At 35.5% G+C, this 21,013-nt stretch overlaps 1 protein-coding gene across 2 annotated transcripts in view; it reads left to right on the top strand.

The window, feature by feature from the left end:
* ARHGAP42 (Rho GTPase activating protein 42) overlaps positions 1–21,013 on the top strand; it is a 270,695-nt gene that overhangs the window by 88,898 nt on the left and 160,784 nt on the right. For both annotated transcript variants that reach the window (XM_004585001.3, XM_058663994.1), the window contains exon 3: positions 7,249–7,310. In XM_004585001.3, coding sequence (XP_004585058.2) covers positions 7,249–7,310 — 62 coding nt within the window. The remainder of the gene's footprint in view (positions 1–7,248; positions 7,311–21,013) is intronic.

The raw sequence follows: 21,013 nt of genomic DNA, 5'->3' as shown, positions 1-21,013 counted from the left end.
TATTCATTGAAATTTACCCAAATGAAATTGAATCAGCATATGAAGGAATTTTTGTGTCACCATGTTTATTGCAGTTCATTTCACAATAGCTGTGATGATGGAATCAACCCAGATGTCTAGCAGCTGATGACTGGGTAGAGAAAATGGGTACACTTCCCATAAAAAAGAGTGAAACCCTGTCTTCTGAAACAAAATGGATGCAGTCTTTATACTGAGTAAAATAAGTCAGTCTCAAAAAAGACAAATGTCATGTTTTTTTTTTTTTCTAACATATGGGAGTTAATATAGCATACAAAAGGTATAGGAAAAAATTGTCATTTTGTCATGTTTTGTAATTTTAGCTCTTGTTTAGATTCCTGTAGCATTGAGATCTCACTTTTTTACTTGTTGAATATTATGGCTAATGGTGGAGTAAGCCTGTAACTATAGAGTGGATTAATATTTTCTCTGCAAAAGCTGATGAAGTGAGGAAAAGGAGGGAGGGAAATTCATAGGGAGGAGTGAGGGAAATATGATATCTTCTTGGAATTGTACCTGTGGAATGCATGAAATCTATTCTCTTTATGTTAATAACATTTTTTTTTTTGAAAACTAAGCAAGCTTGTTTAAACAAAACGAAAAACAAAACAAAACAAGATGAGCACCTGTGAACACTAAGGAATATTTACAGTGACCAGCCAGGAATTATCAGTAGGCCTGTGACTTTCTGTTCTCTTCTGGTTTAGACAGCAACTTACTTGCTTTGTGATGAAGCATCTGTGGAGCTTGAAGGAAAAAGTGGAATGGAAAATCTCATTGTGATGTGTGGCTCACTGAAAATAATAACTAGAATTTGTGGTTGCAAAGAATGCTATTGGAGTGGGCAGAGTGGATGGCCTATCCGTGTGGATATTGATTGCTGCCAAATACAAAAGAAAAAAGTCTGGTCGGAGAGTTAGCTGCTGCAACACCAATCTGTTTTACATAGATGGTACTTAACCATTCAGGCACACCACAAGCTGACTCTGTTTCTTGCTTTGATTTTTGGATAAGATAATGTTCCTTAGTCAAAACTGTCTATTGGATACCACAGTCATGTGCTATCTTTAATCTTATAAGTGTTCAAAGAATTCTAACTCTCAATAGAGTTGCACTATAAAATTCTGATGCTGTGTTGTCCCCAAGATCATTGGTTGTTTTGGTAGTGTAAATCTAGGATGCCATTTCGCTAGATGTCAACCCGTCTCTTATTTGTCTTATCTAGATCTAGAAACTCAGATCTTAGTGGATATATTCAGTTTATCAACTCTGGCTCATATTGTTGTCAGGTGTTGTTGTTTTACTTACTGGCCTGTTTCATCGAAGGGAATTCCAGATAAATACTACAGAAGTGCTTGATGAAGCCAATACCTCACTTCCACATAAAAAATAAAGATTCTTGGTGCATTATCTGGATGAATAAAATATAGAAATATAATTGTTAAACATGCAACTTGGCTCAATTTTTTATAGACTTTTACAGATTTTCATATTTTCTTTGAGATTTAACAAAGTCTAAAGTCTGAGTGGTGACCCAATTCTGCATTCTAGTGTATCTGGTCTTCTCTAACAAAGTGACCTAATATAATGTTGACATAATTGTACACAAGACTGGATTTATAAATCCCTTATTATTTGCATAGATAATTGTATTTGTGCTATTTAAGTTTGAGTAAAAACTTCTGGAGAAATATTTACCATAGAAATCTCTGATTTTAATAGAAGTATTGATTGGATATAAGATAAACAGACATTTTAAATTCTCATTGTGATTGTAGAATACATAGACTACTTTGTTCAGTCATTGATATGTTTACTAGTATAAGATTTAGTATTTTAGATAGTGTGGTTATGTTAATAATAAACAGGGAGCGATTTTCTTTATTCTTTGTCATACTTATTTTCAAATATTGTCTAAGGTATATTTTCCAGTACAATAAAACAAAACAGCAGTAGAGTGAGTTTAAGCTTGTGAAAATTTTTAAGAAGTAGTTTTCTTATATAGGAATCATTTTGGAATGTTTCAGAATTAGTGATAATGACATATCTCCATACTTTGTCACTACCTAAGTGTGATTCAACTATTTTTGTGACTGTTTATACTCTAAGAATCTACCATAAATACACTAACATGATAGATTTCTTTTTCCAAAAGTGTTTTTTTAAAATATTATTGTAGAGATTAAAAAAAAAAACTATAGCAATATATTCTGGACCTCAGTAATTTGTTGAAAAGTTTAAAAATATGTGTGTGGAATTATGTATTGAGTGTTCTCCATTAATCTTGTGCTGCAGATGGACAGGAAATGGAGAGATTATCTTTGATGAAAACAGCCAGGAAAGTTTTATGCAGGTGGCAGGAATTAAGATAGCTGACAGAATTTTCCAATGTGTCTCACCTATTCATTTCGTAATATATTATTAGTCCTGGAGAAAGAGTTGATTTGTTTATTCTTGCAGAGCACATAAACTGTGGCTAAGTATTTTTACACTTAATAAGTAATCTAACAACCATCTATTGAAAGCTCACTAAATTTTAAGGATTGAATTTTAAAATACAACTCTCATTAAATTAGGCACCTGTCATAAAACATAGGTTTCATCCAGATGTTAATTTTAAACCTTAAAATAAGATAATAAAGGGACCTGTTGTTTATATAAATATTGATAATTGAGTAAAATATGGAATATAATAATTCCTTATAATTGAGCACTAGACGTATATATAGTAAAAATATTTTCAGATTTTGTTTTAGCAAAAGAAAAAGTGGTTGAACATTCACCAAAAATGAATAGCAATTCTGTAAGTGTATTTCAGAGAGTTTATAGAAAATAGAATGAAAAATACAGTTGATTTTGATGCACTTTTGGCGCAGAAACATCTTTTTTTATACTATGTTTGAAATTGTTATGAGAAAACAATTTATAAATATTTTGCATTAAAATTTATTCATTTTTTCCTACAGACTTCTTGAGGTACCTTTATACAAAACCATATGGTAGGGTAGTTGTGTGTCTAGGACAGACTTTCCACAATTTATTTGTCTGTTAAGGCATTGGTGTGTTGATTCCAGGCGAAAGAAGTTGTGACCCTGGCCACTTCCCTCTGGGGAGCTGTTGGGTATTGCATTTGCCTGGAATATGTCAAAGTGTTCTAGTAGGCTTTGATGGTGGGGAAGGCACAGTAATATCTGGAGATCTCTATCAGCCTGTTCTGCTAAAATCCAATCTACTGGGTATACTTCTCTGAATCTCTTCTACAAGCTTTATTTTTGGATGAGCTATCACTGTATTACTTCAATATTACAAATGAAAAGAAAGAAACGTAAGGGTGGCATTAAAGCTGCTAAGCCACTGTTACTGATTCGTAAAATGGATGTGTAGTGTTTTTGGCTATTTGTGAAAAATAAATATCATCCTTTGTAGTAAGAATTTCATGGTTTTTAAGGAACTGGCAGAATAATATTCAGGAAGAATAATTTTTTGACATCTTTTCCCTGACAATTCAACCAAAGAATGGAGCAAAATTTATTGTTAAATTAGGTCCAGTCCCCAAAATCTGCTAGAAGGAGAGTAGTTTTTGTTGTGGGGAGCCAGACATGCAATTGCTTTTGCATATTAAAGTTTTTCTGCTTAGACATTTCCATTATAGTCGACTATTATGTTACCAAGGCTATAAATAGAATTTGTATGGAAAACAGACCAAAAGACCATTCAATTAAAGCATCAGTCATTTTGCATATAAAGAGAACAATAGCAAAATGAGAACCTGAATTTATTTAGTCAAAAGAAAAACTGATTTAAGCCAACTACACAACTTACTGTTGATTAGTACCCTGAAAAATCCTGTGGACTTCAGTAGCTATCACAGACGTGATACCAGGAGCCAAGTGATACTGTCTGGGAATACATTTTGGCCAGTCATCATTTTCTGAGTTGACCAAATGGGAGCTTCCACTGTGCCCGTTCTGTCTCAAATCAAGTATATACACACATTTCCAAATTTCAAAACAGTGACTAACAGGCTTGTATGATCCATGTATTTCTTAGCATTAGGCTAGTAGGAAAACAAAGCATCTGCAAATCATTTATTTGAAATGTAGAGTTGTAGAAAGAGAGAAGGCTTCCATCTGCTGGTTCAGTTCACTGCCCCATATGAATGCAACAGCCAACATTGGGCAAGACTGCATTGAAAAGCCTGAAGATTCTTCTGTGTTTCCATGCGGTTGTGAGGGCCCCAGGACTTGGGCCGTCTTCCACTGCTTTCCAAGGCACATTGCAGGGAGCCAGATTGAAAGCGGAGCAGTAAGGACTTGAACTAACATCAGCACGATGCCAACATCATAAGTGTTGGTTTTACCCAGCACACCACATTGCTGGTCCCTTGCTATTAGTTTTAGAATTTACGTATTTTGTTATGCTTAGTAAGAAGTAGTGATTTCCTTTCTTGCCAATCTCCACCATTGATTTTATTTGTGAAGCAATATTACTTTTAATTAATGGTACACATTTATTTTCATTTTATTTAAAGAGGTAGAAAGAGACAAGGATAAGGAGGTGGAAGTGGAGAGAGCGCGAGGAGCGGAAGAAGGAAAGGGAAGAGGCAAAGAGGAAGGGAGGAGAGACATGGTGAAGGAAGAGAAAGGAGAGGGAGGAAGTGAGGGATCTTTCATTTGTTGGTTTGTTCTCCATTACAGTATTTGGAACTGGGTTAGAGGGCGTGTTCTCTTTGTTGTGCAGAGCAGTCTTAGCTTGATGTAATGCCAAGATGTTTCGATTATAAAAGTTCTGTTCTATGTCTTAGAATCAGATATTGTGATTCTCCCAGTTTTATGGTTTAGAATTGCTTCAACTGTTTCAGTTCTTTTGTGATTCCATATGAGTTTTAGGGTCATTTTCCAAATCTGGTATTAGTATTTTGGTTGAAATTGCTTTGAATCTATAGATCTCTTTAGGTAATGTGCACATTTTGATAATGTTAATTGATCATAGTAGTTTTTCCAATCCATCAAGTCATTAATGTGAAAGATGTTTTCATTTTATGGTTTCTTCCTCTGTTTCTTTCCTTAATGTTTTATAATTTTTATTGTTGATGTCTTTCACCTCTTTTGTTAAATTTATAACAGAATGTCTTTTTTTGGTAGTTGTAGTGAATAGGACTGACCCTACATGTTCTTTCTCAGCTACTACACTCTTTATATATATAAAGGTTGTTGATGTGTGTGTGTGTGTGTGTGTGTGTGTGTGTGTGTGTGTGTGTGTATGTTGTATCCTTCAACTTTGCCAAAATCCCTTATGAGTTCTAGTAATCTCCTAGTGGAGTCTTTTGGTTCACTTGTATACAGGATCTATCATAGCAAACAATGATAATTTGACTTTTGTCTTTTTCCCATTTGTACCTTTGACTTCTTTTTCTCACTGGCTAAAACTTCCAGATTAAGATATTTTTCTTTTCATTAAAGAGGCAAAATTGTAAAGCAAGACAGACAGAAAGATTGAGATCTTCCAACTGCTGCTTTATTGGCCATGTGGCAGCAATGGCCTGGGTTGGGCCAGTTGAAAAGCCATGAACCAGGACTTTCTTCATTTTTTTATGTGATTACAGGGGCCTCAGCACTGGACCATCCTTCGCTGTTTTGTCAGGTGCATTAACAGAGCTGGATTGGAACTGAAGCAGACATGACTCAAACTGTCATGCATATGGGATGATGCATTGCATGCAGTGACATACCCCCCCCCCCCAATTCCGTAATGCTGTCCCATTTTGAATTGTACTGAATAGTAATGGGCCATCATCATATAGTTTCAGATATTTCTTACAGCTTTTGCTCATTGAACATGATGCTGGCTGTGGGTTTGTCATATATTGCTCTGATTGTGTTGAAGTATGTTTTTTCTATATCCAGTTTAGAGCTCCTCTCAGCTGGTTCTTAAACTCTAAAATGTGCTTTGTTAAAATAGTCACCTTACTGTGCTAAGAACTGCTCTATGTTCTTCCATTCTCCTCCATCTTGCTTCTTCTCCCTCTTCCTTTCTCTGTTCAGTTTCCTGTCTCTTCCACTTAGGAGAGAGCAGGCAGTATTTTGTCCTTTGAGTCTGAATTGTTTTCCCATAATGTAAGAACTAATAGATCCATCTATTTTGTTGTACATGACAGGATTGCAACAATTTTTATGACGGGATAACGGTCTGGACATATATACACCTTATTCGCTTTATCTGTTCATTTGACTATTGGGAATAATGCTGCAACGACAAGTGCAGTTCTTCTTTTATAGAATGTTTTAATTTTTCTTCTATGTAGACCTGGTTGTGGGGTAGCTGGATTTTATCTATCTATCTATCTATCTATCTATCTATCTAGAGAGAACACTTTTTAAAGGGTAATCCAATTTAAAAGTAGCACATAATCTGAATAGTTTTTCAAAAAATGGAACACAAATGCCACCAGTTGTGAAGAAACGCTCGAAATCAATAATTAGGGACATGAAAATCAAAATTAGAGTAAGGTATCTTTTCATTCTGATTATAATGGCTTTTATAAAAATACAGGAAGAAATTGAAAACTGAGAGAGACTCTGGCAAAAGGAGAATTCCTATTGTTGAGGAGAATGTTAATTATTATAGACACCCTGGAAAACAGGATGGGAATCTGTACTTCCAACAAGCTTCCACGATGTTGATATTTCTTGTTTTCTGACCACACTGTATTGAATAGCATAGGTCTAATATTTCTTGGATATATCAGTAATGATGAACCATCAGAGTTCAGAATATTTTCAAAATCTATGACCTCCAAGCTCCTAGAAGTGATTGAAAAATCTTGCCTTACTTGCTGTTACTAACTACATCTAAATAGTACTGAATTTATTAATTATTCTAGATTAGCAACAGTGTTTTATTGTAAGTTATGATTTAGGAGACTTTGATAATGTATCTTAATGAGTTTTTTACATATTAAAATATATTATTTTCCTGCTGTCTGATGAAAATGTATTATATTTGATATCAAATAGCTTTCAGTTTGCAGCATGCATGGAAACATATGTATCTAGCTATAGCTGTTAGTATTTAGGATCCTATTTTTTTTGTGGTCCTACAACCATGAAGCCACGGAATATAATGTAGAAAAATTAATAACTGACTTCACTGTTATGTTTTTGTGCCATCAAATATTTTCAATGAAAAATGATTAATGATGTTTCTTTTTTTTTTTTTAAATAAAATCAGCTCAGTCACTAAAGGAATTTGCAAGGCTACTAATTGCAGTAGAAGAAGAAAGGCGAAGATTGGTAAGTCTGTTTCCTACTTGGGAATGTTGACTTGATAGGACACACTTAAACAAAGAGTAGATTGCCTGTACTAGTCAGACCTACAATACTTTGTGATTTGCCATATGTCCTACATATTACATTTGTCTGTGAAAATATATGTGAATATAGTTAGCATATATTCCTAATAAGCTGCATGGTTTATTTCATTGTCTAACAGATGCAAATTATCTTTTATTAATTAAAAATATTCAAAAGTTACTATTAAGAACTCATTATAACCTAGCAAACATTTGGAAGTTCTATTTTGGGTAAAAGAAGTTATATTGCGATAACTGTTGTGTTCTTATAAAGACATTTCAAATAGAAAAGGCAGTTTTTGGAAGAGGTGACTAACCTGCCTTCATATTTGTAGGAAACTACCTTATGCTGGTTGCTCTGGGGTTAGAATTTGAAGGCCAGGAAGATAGTGCTAGGCTGGGAAAAATATGGAAAGCATTTTATATTTATAGGTTAATTAATGCAAAATAATCAGAGCATTATTACTATTAAAACATTTAGTTAATAAAAAGCAGTTTTCTATCCATTCTATTAATTTTTTTTGTCATGGTATCTGTTTATGACTTGTGTTCCTATCTGTAATGTAGCAGAAATACCAGCTTATTCTTCCCATCACATTCACTTTGATCTGAGTTGTGAAACCTAAGTTTTATGCTACAAGATTATTTAGTGCTTTATAAATAAGGCACTGTAGCTCTGTGAGCTCACAGCGTCACTTCCACTTCCACAGTGACTTTACTAAGGATATGTACTAAGGGACTAGAATAGGAGCTAATATTGAAAATAAGAAAGAATTTGTTAAATAGACATGAAAATTAGGAGTTTACAGTATCATGGAAAGTAAGAGAATAAGCAGTCCTGGATTGGTGAGGCTGTGTCTTAGATCCTATTCTGATAGTTTGGGAGCATATTGAACTAACTGGCATCTGTTACAAGTTTTGAGGATGTGTTAATGTAAAGAATATGTGAAAGTATGTGTAGACTGTGGGAAGAAAAATAGTCAACAAAGTTTTCCCATGGTACAAAGGAAACTTTGCTTTTGCTTTGTAAGCATGAAAGCAGGACTTATTTAAAGAGAGAGTACATAATCAAGACAAAAGTTTGGGTAGCTAGTGGGAAAAACGGCTCCTGTGAGAATTGTTTGCATTCCTGTTCATCTGCTTCCTTTACTGGGTAGATGGTGGTGTTGTATTTGAATATGCAAGTAGGGTGGAAATTGGGTGCTGCTGTGGGTATGGGGTGATCTGTATGACAGATTCCTGGTATCCTCATACAGAGCTCAGTTTATATCTGCTCCTCATGATGTCTTCTTATTTTTTAAAAAATTATTAATATAAAGAGATCATGTTTTGTGTATTCCATAAATACAATTTCAGGAGATGACCACAGTTCCCTCACTCCTTTGCTCCCGTACCTTTTGCTCCCTAAATCCCCTCTCTTCATCACTTCATAAGTTGTAATTTTAATCCACTCTATATTCCAAGGTTTAATTTGCCTCCAGTATCATTTTATAGAACAAGTAAAGATGGGAGAATTACAGCTCCACTGGAGTATAAATGACAATCATATCCCAAAGTGACCATTTCATTCCTATACTTTTTTAATGTGTTATGTTGTATTTTATGTATTAGCTGCTGTGTGTCAGAGAAAGCATAATATTTGTATTTTTGGGATTGGCTTAATTCATTAAGCATAATGACTTCCAGTTGTGTCCATTTTGTTGCAAAAGGTGGGATTGCACTTCCTTTTAATGGCTGAGTAGTATTCCATATTGCATGTATATCACATTTTCTTGTCATCAGTTGATAGACATAGGGGTTGATTATATATCTTAGTGATTGTGAATTGAGTTGCTGTAAGCATGCAACCTTGGTAGTTTGTTCCATAATATTTTTTTCTTCACATTATAACCAATAGTGAATTAGGATATCTTTCCCCAAATATCCTTGTCAGAATTTATTGTTTGGGTTTTGGGATGAAAGCAATCCATTGCGATTTTGGAATGATGGCCACATTCTGGGATGTGTGGAATCTCACTGTGGTTTATATTTGCGTTTCCCTGAGTGTTAATGAACCTGAGAATGTTTTCATGTGTCAGTTGCCCATTTGTAATTCATTCTCTGAATATTTCCTATTCATGTCCTCTGCCTGTTTCTGAACAGGGTCGTTTGTTTTGTTGTTGTTGAATTTCTTGAATTCTTTGTTTCCTAGGTAATAGTACTTTATCAGTTATGTAACTTACAAATGTTTTATCCTGTTGTTTGCCTCTTCATTTTGTTGACAGTTTTCTTTACAGTGCAAAATTTCTTAGTTTAATGTAACATTTATTTGTTTTTGCCTTAATTACTTGTTCTTCAGAGTATTTTTTTTTCCAGGATGGCTTTGCCTATGTCTGTTTCTATTAAAATTTCCCTGATGTGCTCTTCTAGTAATTTGTTTACATCAGGTCAATAGATACTTGATCCATTTCAAGCTGACTTTTGTGTAAGGTGTAAGGTAAGGGTCTTGTTGGCACATCTGTACATGTAGACTCAGCACTGCCATCATAATTTGTTGAAGAAACCGTCCTTTCTTGAGGGATCGACCTCAGGTCTTTTGTCAAGATTAATTTATGTGGTTTCTATTCTGTCACAATGTTCTACATATCTATTTTTGTGCCATGTTGATTTGATTATAACTGCCCTGAAATATGTCCTCAAGCCTGGGATTGTGATGGCTCTGGCTTTGCTTTTGCTGTTGAAGGTTGCTTTAGCTATTTGTGTTTGCAGATAGAATCATCTTTCTCTGGATATGAAAAGAATGTTTTTGATATTTTGATTAGAATCGCATTGGGTCTGTAAAATGCTTTTGGTAGTATGGACATTTTGATGATATTAATTTTTCTTCTCTACAAGCAAGGAAGATTCTATAGTTTTTTTGCATGTCATCTTCTATTTCTTTAATGCATTCTATTTTTTATTGTAAGAATTTCACTTCCTTAATTCAGTCTATTGGGTGTTTTATATAAATATTGTGATTCGGACTGATCATACACGTCTTTTCTCAAACACGATATTGTCTATGGATTGTCTATTGTCTATGGATACAAAGCCCATTTTAGAGGGCTGATTGTATACCCTATAACTTTACCAAACACTCTTATGAGTTCCAGTTGGTCTCTTAGTGGAGTGTTTTGGTCTCCCTGTATATACAATTATGTCATCTATAAACAGATGAACTCCTCATTTCTAATTTGTATTCCATTGATTTCTTTGTCTTGCCAAATGATTCTGTCTGATTTTCCAGAACTGTATTGAACAGCATTGGTGAAAGTGAACATCCTTATCTGATTCAGGATCCTAATTGAAATGCTTCCTAGTTTTCCTCATTCAATATGATACTGGCTGTGTGTTTGGCTTTATTGCCTTTTTAAATGTTCCTTGTATACATAATTTACATAAGGGTTTTATCATGAAGATGTTGTACTTTAACAAATGCTTTGCTTCTGTTGAAATGGTCATGTGGTTGTTCTTCAGTTTGTTGATGTGATGTATCACATTTATGCATTCACATTTCTTAAGCCATCTCTGCATTACCAGGTATAAGTCTCACGTGGTCCATGAATTTATGCCTTTCCAATTTATTAATATAGGCACTAATTGCTATAAGGTTTCCACTGAACTCTGCTTTTGCTGTATCACATATGTTTTGATATGTTGTGTTGTTATCTTCATTCATTTCCAGGTATTTTTTGAATTTCCTTTTTGATTGTTTCTGTGATTCACTTTCATTCAGAAGCATATTGTCTCATCTCCATTTGTCAGCCAGTTTTCTAGGTTTTCTTAGATTGTTAATTTCCAGCTTCATTTCATTGTGGTCAGAAAAGATACATGTTATGGTATCTTATTTTGAGTTTGTTGAGACTTGCTATAACGGTCTGTCCTATGGAAGTTATTAAAGAAATTTCTTAAGTACCAGAGAAAAAAACTCTGCTTTTACGTGGGAGCAAAGAAAGAGAATGCTAGCAACGACAATACAAATTTGCAACAACAAATTGAGTAAGAAAATAGAGACTAGCACTAGAAAGAGGTGCTGTCTGCTGTAGACTGAAGTTCGTAGTGCTTTAAAATTGTCAGAAACTGGTTATTTTGGAGAAGTGTGAAAGCACTACTACTCAGTACTGGTGAGCTGTTGAGGTTGTATACATTATTTCCCAAAAACTCGTAAACATGTTTTAATGGATTTCCCTTGTAATATCTAGTACTTTACTGAGATAAGTGAGTACTAATCAGACATTCAGATTCAAGTTTGTTGTTGACATGGAAGAGAGAATGCTAAATTGAAGTGGCAAGGATTTATATACTTTGAAAGTGGATCTAGGGTATTTATAGTGATAATCTGATAACCCTGGAAAGCAGACAGGGTGATATAACTATGTCATTACATTGAGGGCTCACTGGGAACAAAGGGGAGCAAGGCAGAAGTCTCCTAGTTGTATTTGTAGAAGGAGTTGAACTGTGCTGAGCTTACTGCCGGAGCTTGTCTTACTAGTGCTGAGTTTAACATGTTGATGTACTGGCTGAGAGATCTTGGGGGGTGAAGCTCAGATACTTGGATGGTTGATGGGCAAGACCTCAAGCGCATCCAGTGTGATGGCAGATTAAAGGACAGAGGCCAAGGAGAGAAAATGGTTCAGTGTGGAACAATGCCAAATGCCTTGGAGGTGAAGATTGAACCACCAGTGTTTACTGATCCATACATCTTTGTATCTGCCTCTCATGCTATTTTGATGATGTGCTTCATGAGCAAAATTATATTATGGCTTTCATTACTTTAGTTGTGTTTTTAGAAAAGGGCGGAAATAAAGAATGTTCAAGCCCTGGGTGTGAATTGATGATCCCTATTGTGCTGCCTAAGGAACTGAATTTCCAAAACAGTTATAGACAGATTCAATCATTTAATATGCAAACCTAACCATTAGAGTGGTGAATGAATGCTTTTATTCATGTTAATTAATTGTTAAAAATTTATCTTTTTTTGAGAGAGTGGTGGGGATTGAGACCACTTTAGATGTCTTCCCTTTGCTGGCTCTCTGCAGGGGCTTGGCCTGGACAAGTTAAAGCCATGAATTGTGAACTCATTCTGGTTTTGCCACATGATTCATAGTGATCCAACTTTATGCACCATCATTTACTGCCTCCCTGTACATACTTTAGCAGAAAGCTGCAAATGCAGTGGAGGCTGAACTCCCACCCCAGCACTTTGATAACAGATTTTCATAAAGAGTTGCTAAATTTATATTTTAAAAATAGAAAATAGAAAATTTTGTGTACCAGGAAACATTAAAATACTTAATTAAAAAGCCACTCAATCATTTTTGATAAATCATGAATATTATATTAAGTGGTTTAATCCAAGTTTTGAGAACCTTGAAACAGTAAGCAAACATTAAATTTTCATAAAGATAGAAGAGGGCACGTAGTATTTAACAGTTTAAATTCTCTTATTAGCACTGATTTACCATTTTTAGTAAGATAAATATGTCAACTTTGTGATTTAGTGATTATTTACAGAAAAGGAGCCCAAATTTAAACTGGCTTTAGAAATGAAGCTTCCTTATCTTCTTCTAACTTTATTCAGTATTAAGATTTTTAAATTGTTCTAAAGCCAACTGCAAATGTAGAGTTTTTTTTTTAACTTCAAGATTTATTTATTTTATTTGAAAAGCAGAGCAAGAGAGAAACATAGGAAGAGAGAGAGAGAGGGTGCCATTGCCTCAATCCCCAAATAGCGAAAACTGTCAGGGCTGGGTAGGGTAGAAGCCAGGAGCCAGGAATTCCGTCTGGACCTTCCACATGAGGCACAGTGGTCCAAATAACTGGACAATCATTGGCTGCCATTTCAGACACATTAGCAGTGTGCTGTACTAGAAGTGGAACAGCTGTGATTCAAACTGGTATTCTGATATGTGATGCCTGTGTCGCAAGCAGTGACTTAACTGGTTTTGTCACTCTGCCCTTGTGTAAATGCAGGATTTTTAAAGATTGTTTAAATTAATTTGAAAGGCAGAGTTACAGAGTCTTCATTTGCTTGTTCACTTCCCAAATGGACATAAGAGCAAGGGCTTGGCCAAACCAAAGATAGAAACTATCAGCTCTTCTTGCTCTCTTGGCTGTCCTACCTGGTTGCAGCCGCCCAACGACCTGGGCCATCTCTTGCCTTCCCAGCCAGGGAAGCTGGATCAGAAGTAGAGCAGTGGGACTCAAACTGGTGTCCTTGTGGAATGTCACTGTTGTAGATAGCAGCTTTACCCACTGCACAGTAAACCAGAAATGCTTTTAAAAAACAACAGCAGTGTAGTGACTCGAAGTAATGGAAAATGCATTTCAGACACTTTTGAGGATGCTGTATATCCTGTTGCATAGTTCTCATTACCAAAAAACTCATATTTTAAGAATATTGTTTATTTGAAAGGCATAGTTACAGAGATTGAAGGAACATAGGATCCAGAGGTTACTCCCATCTACTGGTTCAGTCAATGACTGCAATGTCAAGGGCTGGGCCAGGCCAAGTCAGGAACCTACAACTTTATCTGGGTCTCTGACGTGAGTGGCAGGGGCCCAAGTACTTGGGCTCGCTCCTACTTCTTTTTTTTTCTTTTTAAAAATTTATTTATTTTTACTACAAAGTCAGATATACAGAGAGAGTAGGAGAGACAGAGAGGAAGATCTTCCATCCAATGATTCACTCCCCAAGTGACCGCAATGGCCAGTGCTCTGCCTTCCCAGGCCACAAGCAGGGAGCTGGATGGGAAGCGGAGCCACCAGGACCAGAACCAGTGCCCATATGGGATCCTGGTATGTTCAAGGCGAGGACTTTAGCCACTAGGCCACGCTGCCGGGCCTTCTCTCCTACTTCTTTTCCATGTTGTTTGAAATGGAGCTGGATCAGAATTGGAGCAGCCTAAACATCTCCTCGTATCCATATGGGATATCAGTGTTGCAGACAACATTACTTCACTGTTTCACAGCACTAGCCCTCTGGGTGGAAGTGGGGGTATTTTCCATGATATAACATCTTCCAAGATGTAGATATAAACCTGCCATTATGTGTGGATAAGTTTGATTAGATGGTGTCATAGATTGGGTCTCCTTATGGGCCAACTCAGGACTACCATCACAGGAGAGCTTCTGAACTGTATGAACTGTAGTAGTGTTTCTTCAGTGTCCATGCTGCCAAAGAAATAGTTCTTTTTTCCTTCTGGTCAGAATAGACAGCTATACACAAGTTACTCTTCTATTTCAGGTTCTTCAAAATTGATTCGAACTAATGCTAACATAGCAGGCAACCTCCCTGGAGTTGCATGCAGTACTCAGGTGTGGTCTCTGAGACGTCCTGGTAACAGCTGCTTTACTGTTTGGCTCTTTGGACATGACATTCCCTTTTACTCAGACCCCCTCCTTCTGCTTCAACACTGTGCTTCTTCTATCCCTATTTTCTGGCTCTTGGGGTTTTCTTTGTTGTCCTCCGAAGGTGTCACCACGAGTTTGTTGCAGACTTGATACTTTTGCTTGGGTTGTTGTCTCTACCTCTAACATCTTGATCCATGTCTTGTCATGTTTGGTTGTGTGTTTTCTGACTGACTTCATTCTGTGTATCTTTCCTGAACATCTACACCTTCCCTTTAGTGTAAATACTAACTTTAAAAAAAAGTTTCTTTGGTTCTTACATATTGTGACAGAAATACTTGCCTATATGTAACGTATATTCATTGTGCTGGGCAGAAATGAACAGTAAACCAATCATATCTGCTGGTGATGATTGCTACAAATAAAAATAATGCAGCTGGTGTATGCCATTTGTTGAAATGGAGGTGGAAATAGTGAAGCAGTTAAATTTTGGATTTATTCAGTTGCCTCTTGGATATTTAAGTAACCTAATGGAGGGAGCAGCTGGATGTGTGAGCTTAGAGTTAAAGAAACAGCTGGGGATGGAAATGTAAATTCAGAAGTTGTCAGCATGTGGGGAGCATTTAAGGCTTATGATTGGATGAAATCACTCAGTCTCTGACAGTGAAGTCTATAGAGAAGTGTGAGGAGAAAGCCCTGAGGGTACATCATGCCAGAGTTTGGTCAGATGTTCGGGATCAACAAAGAGATGAGATCAGCAGGAGAACCAGGAGGAAACTGTTTGGGTAGATATTCAAGGCCCCATTTTTTCACTCATGTTTTTGAGATTCAGTGCCATAGTGATTAGAAACTCATTGAATATCATGCCATTGTCCGCAGAGCTCTTCATAATGGAGTTTCTAAATTACCTAACCTGAGTTACTTTATGCTGTTCTTCTGATTACCACCCACCGCCAAGATCCCAGGCCCTTTACTATCTTGATAGTCATCTTTGTCCTGATATTGACACTTGTGTGTGCCCATGAATGCATATACATGTGTTTAACAATGCAGATTAATAGCAGAAACATTTTTTCAGTGTATTTCATATTCATATTCATCATTTACCCATGTAAGTTAAAAACTAGCTTTAGTTTTTCTCCTTTTAATATTTATTGTTTTATGATACAGTTCCATAGGCTCTGAGATTTCCTTTATCCCCTTCCCAGACCCCCCACCCCCACCGATTCCCTGGGATGTATATTCTCTGTGTAATTGGGACTATTGTATCCAGTTGTGAAGATACAAGGCAGTGTACATCTGTGCTTCCAAATCAAAGATGGACTCCCAATGAAGCTGTTAAAAATTACCTTTAGTTTTGTCAGAATCTATATTCTCTCTCTTTACTTCCCAGATCAGGCTTTTCATTCTTGAATACTGAGACTACTTTGCTGGAATAGGCAAAGTGTCTTGACATTACTTTGGAACAGTGAAATATTGGAGCAGACTAAAGGGAAAATTTATGGCATTAAATGATCAATAATAATGATGATGCTTTCTTTATTAGAATGTAAAAACCTTTATTTTCCTTCTTCACCTCCTATTCCTTTTTCTGCTTTTTTGAGTGGGGGGGAGAGAATCAAAATTGTTTTGCATGGTTATTTAAAAAAAGGAAAATGTGTCAGTAATCCACACTGTTTGGTCACTGGTAAGATTTTGAGCTTGTATGTACACCTGGAGAGATTCAAACAGTACCTCTTCAGTGACCAATATATAAGAGACATTGGACACGTGTGACTATTGAGCACCTGAAGGAAATGTGTTCATTATTATGTTGTTTTCATTTCAATTCTGTCAGAGAGCACTTTCTGAGATTTCATAGCAAATGACCCTGCATGTTTTCAAGGTGCCAGGCATTGCTTAGTGATATTTAATATATGTTAATCAATCTAAACAGTAGAGCAATCCTCTAAGATGTAGATGGTTTATCCAGCTTGGACATCCCTGTAACCTAATGTGAAAATTTGGAATCCAAAATACTCTAAAATCTGAAACCTTTTGAGCATTATTTGATACTCAGAGTGTTTTAGATTTTAATGCATTTTGGATTTTGGGGATACAGAATTCAGTTGGTTTAATCTGTATGTGTATTAGAAATTTCCCAAAGTTCTAAAATCTGAATCATATCATCCCCAAGCATTTTGAATAAAATATTTATTGCATGTCCATTTTAAAGTAGAAGCTGAACAGTATATAACTTACCCCTGGTTGTACAAGAGCCTTTGCATTACTCATAATGCTATTAACTGAGACTATTTTAGTAAGAATTGTTGTGATAACCATAGGTAACATTTATTGATGATGTAGTCTGTAAAGTTGATAAGTGAAGTATCAAGAATTTATTTAAAAATACAGAGTATACATTTAAAATTATTTTAGATTAACTTTCAAATATTTTACCATATTTAAACTAGCGTATATTCCAACAAGGACGTAAATGGGCTAGTGCCACAATGCAGCAAGTGGTGTCACTGCTTGTGATGCCAGCATCCCATGTGGGCACTGGCTCATGTCCTGGCTGTGGCATTTCCAGTCGAGTTTCATGCTGGTAATCTGCGGAACACCACAGTAGGATGGCCCATGTGGTTGGGCCGCTGTCACCCATGTGAAAGACACAGATACAACTCTTGGCCTGATTTATTCCTGGATGTTGTAGCCAACTGGGAATGTACCAGTATATATATGACCTGTTTCTTTCTGTTTCCCCTTCTATCCATAATTGTGATTTTGAAATAAATACATGTTTGTTTTTAAGAAAAGGCCTTTAGTCACCTATCCTTTGATGGTTCCTATGTCAGATTTCTCCTATTTAAAAACTAAAACATTCAGCAAATATTAAAAACCCACTTGAGTCTTCTGCATTTGTTTTGAGAAAATTACTGTTACTTTTGGTGAAGTATTTTTCTTTTGTTTGATCTTTTGCCCTAACATTTTACTTTTCAGCTGTACCATTGGTAGGTGATACTGATTAATCTGGTTTCTGGCAATAGTACTACTATACGCTCAAGTTCAATGATCTGTGAAATAATCCAGTTTTATTTATTCACCAGATAAATAAGGCACAATATGGCAACATTCTACATGCATGAATACTGAATATATTTCTGGTATGTCTTAGGTTGACTTTTATTAGAAACAAATTCTAGGAATGCTAGTCCCCTACCAATTTTTTTTACCATGGCTTCACCTGCAATTTTAAGAAAAAGTGATCTTGACTGTTCTTCACATATAAAGGTCTATTTTTCCTTTTGACTGAATTATGGCAGGTTCCCATCCCTTGCATTCTGTTAACTGGTAAAATATGGTAGGATCAAGAAGTGGTAACTTCTAGAAAATTCATCACAACTGCAGCAGCAATCCTGTCTTTAATTTTTCAGTTGCTAATAATCCTGGGATTCATTTGTATACTAGAAAAGTACTAGAGCTTATCTATTCACGCAATCTGAAGCATACTCTATATCCAGCAACACAGCTGGTGGTGTAGGACTCAATTCTGGATCTTTAGACTTGTTATATCTTGTGGAATCAGTTTAGGTAGGGGTGGTGGTAGAAGGGGAAATCCCTGTGCCTATGGAATCATATTATGAAAAAAATTTAAAAATTATACTATTTGTGCACTATAGAAAACATTTCAAATTTATTTAATAGACATCAAGAGAAAAGAGCATAAAAGGTTTTTTAGTTAAATATTTTTATTTAGATACAATTATAATAGTACACCTAAGTAGAAATAATTAGAAATTCTTTGTAGTTTCCAGATTTTCTAAGTGGTAATATCTTATAAAATTATGGTAATATTTTATAAAATAGTAATACTTTATAATGCTTTACTTTGCTATAATATTAATTAAAAGAAACAATCAGGTCAGAATTCATAATCTGAAAAAGAGAACTCTTTGTAGAGTGTTATCAAATGCTTTGTGTTGCTTCATACTGTGATTTATTTGTGTGTCACCAAGGACACTCATTTGTAAGCCATACAGGAAACCTATCCGGAAGACTGCTTTCTCTGAGAGAAAACCAATATTACACGTAGGAGTGAAGAAGAATCAGCCAAACGACGGTGGAGACCTCTAAAAGACTTCTAGCTTAGACTTCTAGCTTGTGTCTTTTGTTTGCTTATCTGCTTCCTTTTTATAGAAGCTTTCCCCATGGTGGGTCACAAAGATAGCACAAGTAAAAGAAAAATGATAATAAAGCAGAATAAGTAAGAAAATTTGGAGAAGTGGTGATGCAAAAATCTATTAAAAGTATTTGGCCAATCATCAAGGACAACAGGGGTAGAACATGCTCTTCTGAATATGAAGGGAATTTACAAAAATGTTAGAATTATTGTGAGTTTGGAAAATTAACCTCAGTGCTCATCTGTTGTAACATGATAATGGTCTTAAGAAAGTTGCAGTTCACATTGCAGTTTGAACAGAAGTTTATGGGAGAGGGCTGTCTGAAGTTTTATAGAAATTAGAACACATGTTCTTTACTGATTTTTGAAACTTTAACAGTTCGAAGTAACAGAAGGATGTGCCCAATCTGCTTAAATTCAGTACTTTTTTGGAGAGTTTCTATTGTTTGCAGTAAAACAAAGCCAAATATGTAAATGAGCTGAGTCTTCAGATAAAATAAATTCATTGTTAATTTTTAAAAAAATTTAGCAGAAAAACAGAATGAAAGTGTGAGGGGTAGAGAGAAAAGAAGCATATCGTTCACCTCTTGGTTCGTTTCCCCAGAACTCTAAGGGCTGGGCCAGTCTGAAGCCAGGACCCAGGAACTCCATCCAGATCTCCCATGTTGATGATAGAGGCTTATTCATTTGAGTGGCCACTGGCTGCAATCCAGGGTGCACATTAGTAGGAAGCTGTATTGAAAATACAGGCAGGACTTACACCCAAGCACTCTTGATATACCATGCCCACATTCCAAATGGCAGCTTAACCCTTTCAATCATAGGACCTTCTTGAAGACTCATTTTTATGTGATTTTTTTTTTCATTTAGAAAATTCAACAGCATGCAAATTATTATAAATAAGAAGTTAGCCAATTTAATACATATGAACTATGAATTATATTCTATACACCAGTTATAAAGTTGTAACCAAAAAGTAAAATATTCAAGAATAACTCAAGAAAAAGTGTCTATTGAATTTTAATGTGTAAATTTTTTTTTGCCTACCAGAACAAAGCTTTTTAATTATACAGGGGCATAGATACTTGTGTTTATACATATCTATTTTATGTGAATTACTTTTATTAATTGAGTTACATTTGTAGCAGCACCGAGACTGATGCTAGATCTACAACCATAGAACTTGGATCTGTCTTTTAGTGAATTACAGATGTTGAAGTCAGTACTTCAGTGATGCACTTCTTGAGGTTTTAAATCCACGTGCTATTAGTGAACATTGTATAAGATAGTATTATTTACACAGAAAAACAAGTAAGTGTGCATTTTTAAAAGAGATTTACTAATTTGAAAGAACTAGAGAGCAAGAGAAGAAAGAATCTTATCAGCTGGTTCACTCCCCCAATGACTGCCACAACCAGGGTTGGTTTGAAACCAGAAACTCCATCCTGGTCTCTTAGATGAGTAAGTACAGAGGCCCAAGCGCTTGGGCCATCTTCTGCTGTTTTTTCAGATGGAAGAGAAGGGAGCTATATGGGAAGTGGGTCAATCAGGACTTGGACTCCTCCCTTATGAAATGCTGGCATTACAGACAGTACCTTATCTCACAGCACCAGTCCTAGTGTTCGTGCTTTTAAACATTTATCACAGTTATGCGTATTGGTCCCTTACTAATGTGTATAATTAAAAAAATTTGAAGATGATAAAGAAGCAAATAGAGAATCAATACAGTAAAACAGTTAACACAAATTATTTTAGGCCAGATTTCTTTTTTCTCTAGACTATCATGGATGATATTTTATTTACTTCAATGATCTAATAGAAATCTGGTTAACTTTTATTATGTAGTGGTAAATCTCAGGCTGATTTTGACAACCATGTATTTCCTTATTCAATCTGGAATATGTGGTTGGTTACCTCGTGAAAACCTTGCCTTTATGATATTCTTCACTTTTACCAAACCTTTGGATCTTGCTAATATTTCTAGCAATAAAAAAATGTGGAAAAAAATGCTGATAACCTCTTCACTTGCACAACCACATCTAACCACATTTGTGTCAGAAAAGTGGTCTTCATAATATTTATTTTAGTTCTATAGAATGCTTTTATGGCAAATT

Source organism: Ochotona princeps, chromosome 4 (assembly GCF_030435755.1).
Source record: "Ochotona princeps isolate mOchPri1 chromosome 4, mOchPri1.hap1, whole genome shotgun sequence".
NCBI lineage: Eukaryota > Metazoa > Chordata > Mammalia > Lagomorpha > Ochotonidae > Ochotona > Ochotona princeps.
The sequence above is the reverse complement of the archived record's forward strand: the minus strand, read 5'-3'. Positions and strand labels throughout refer to the sequence as shown.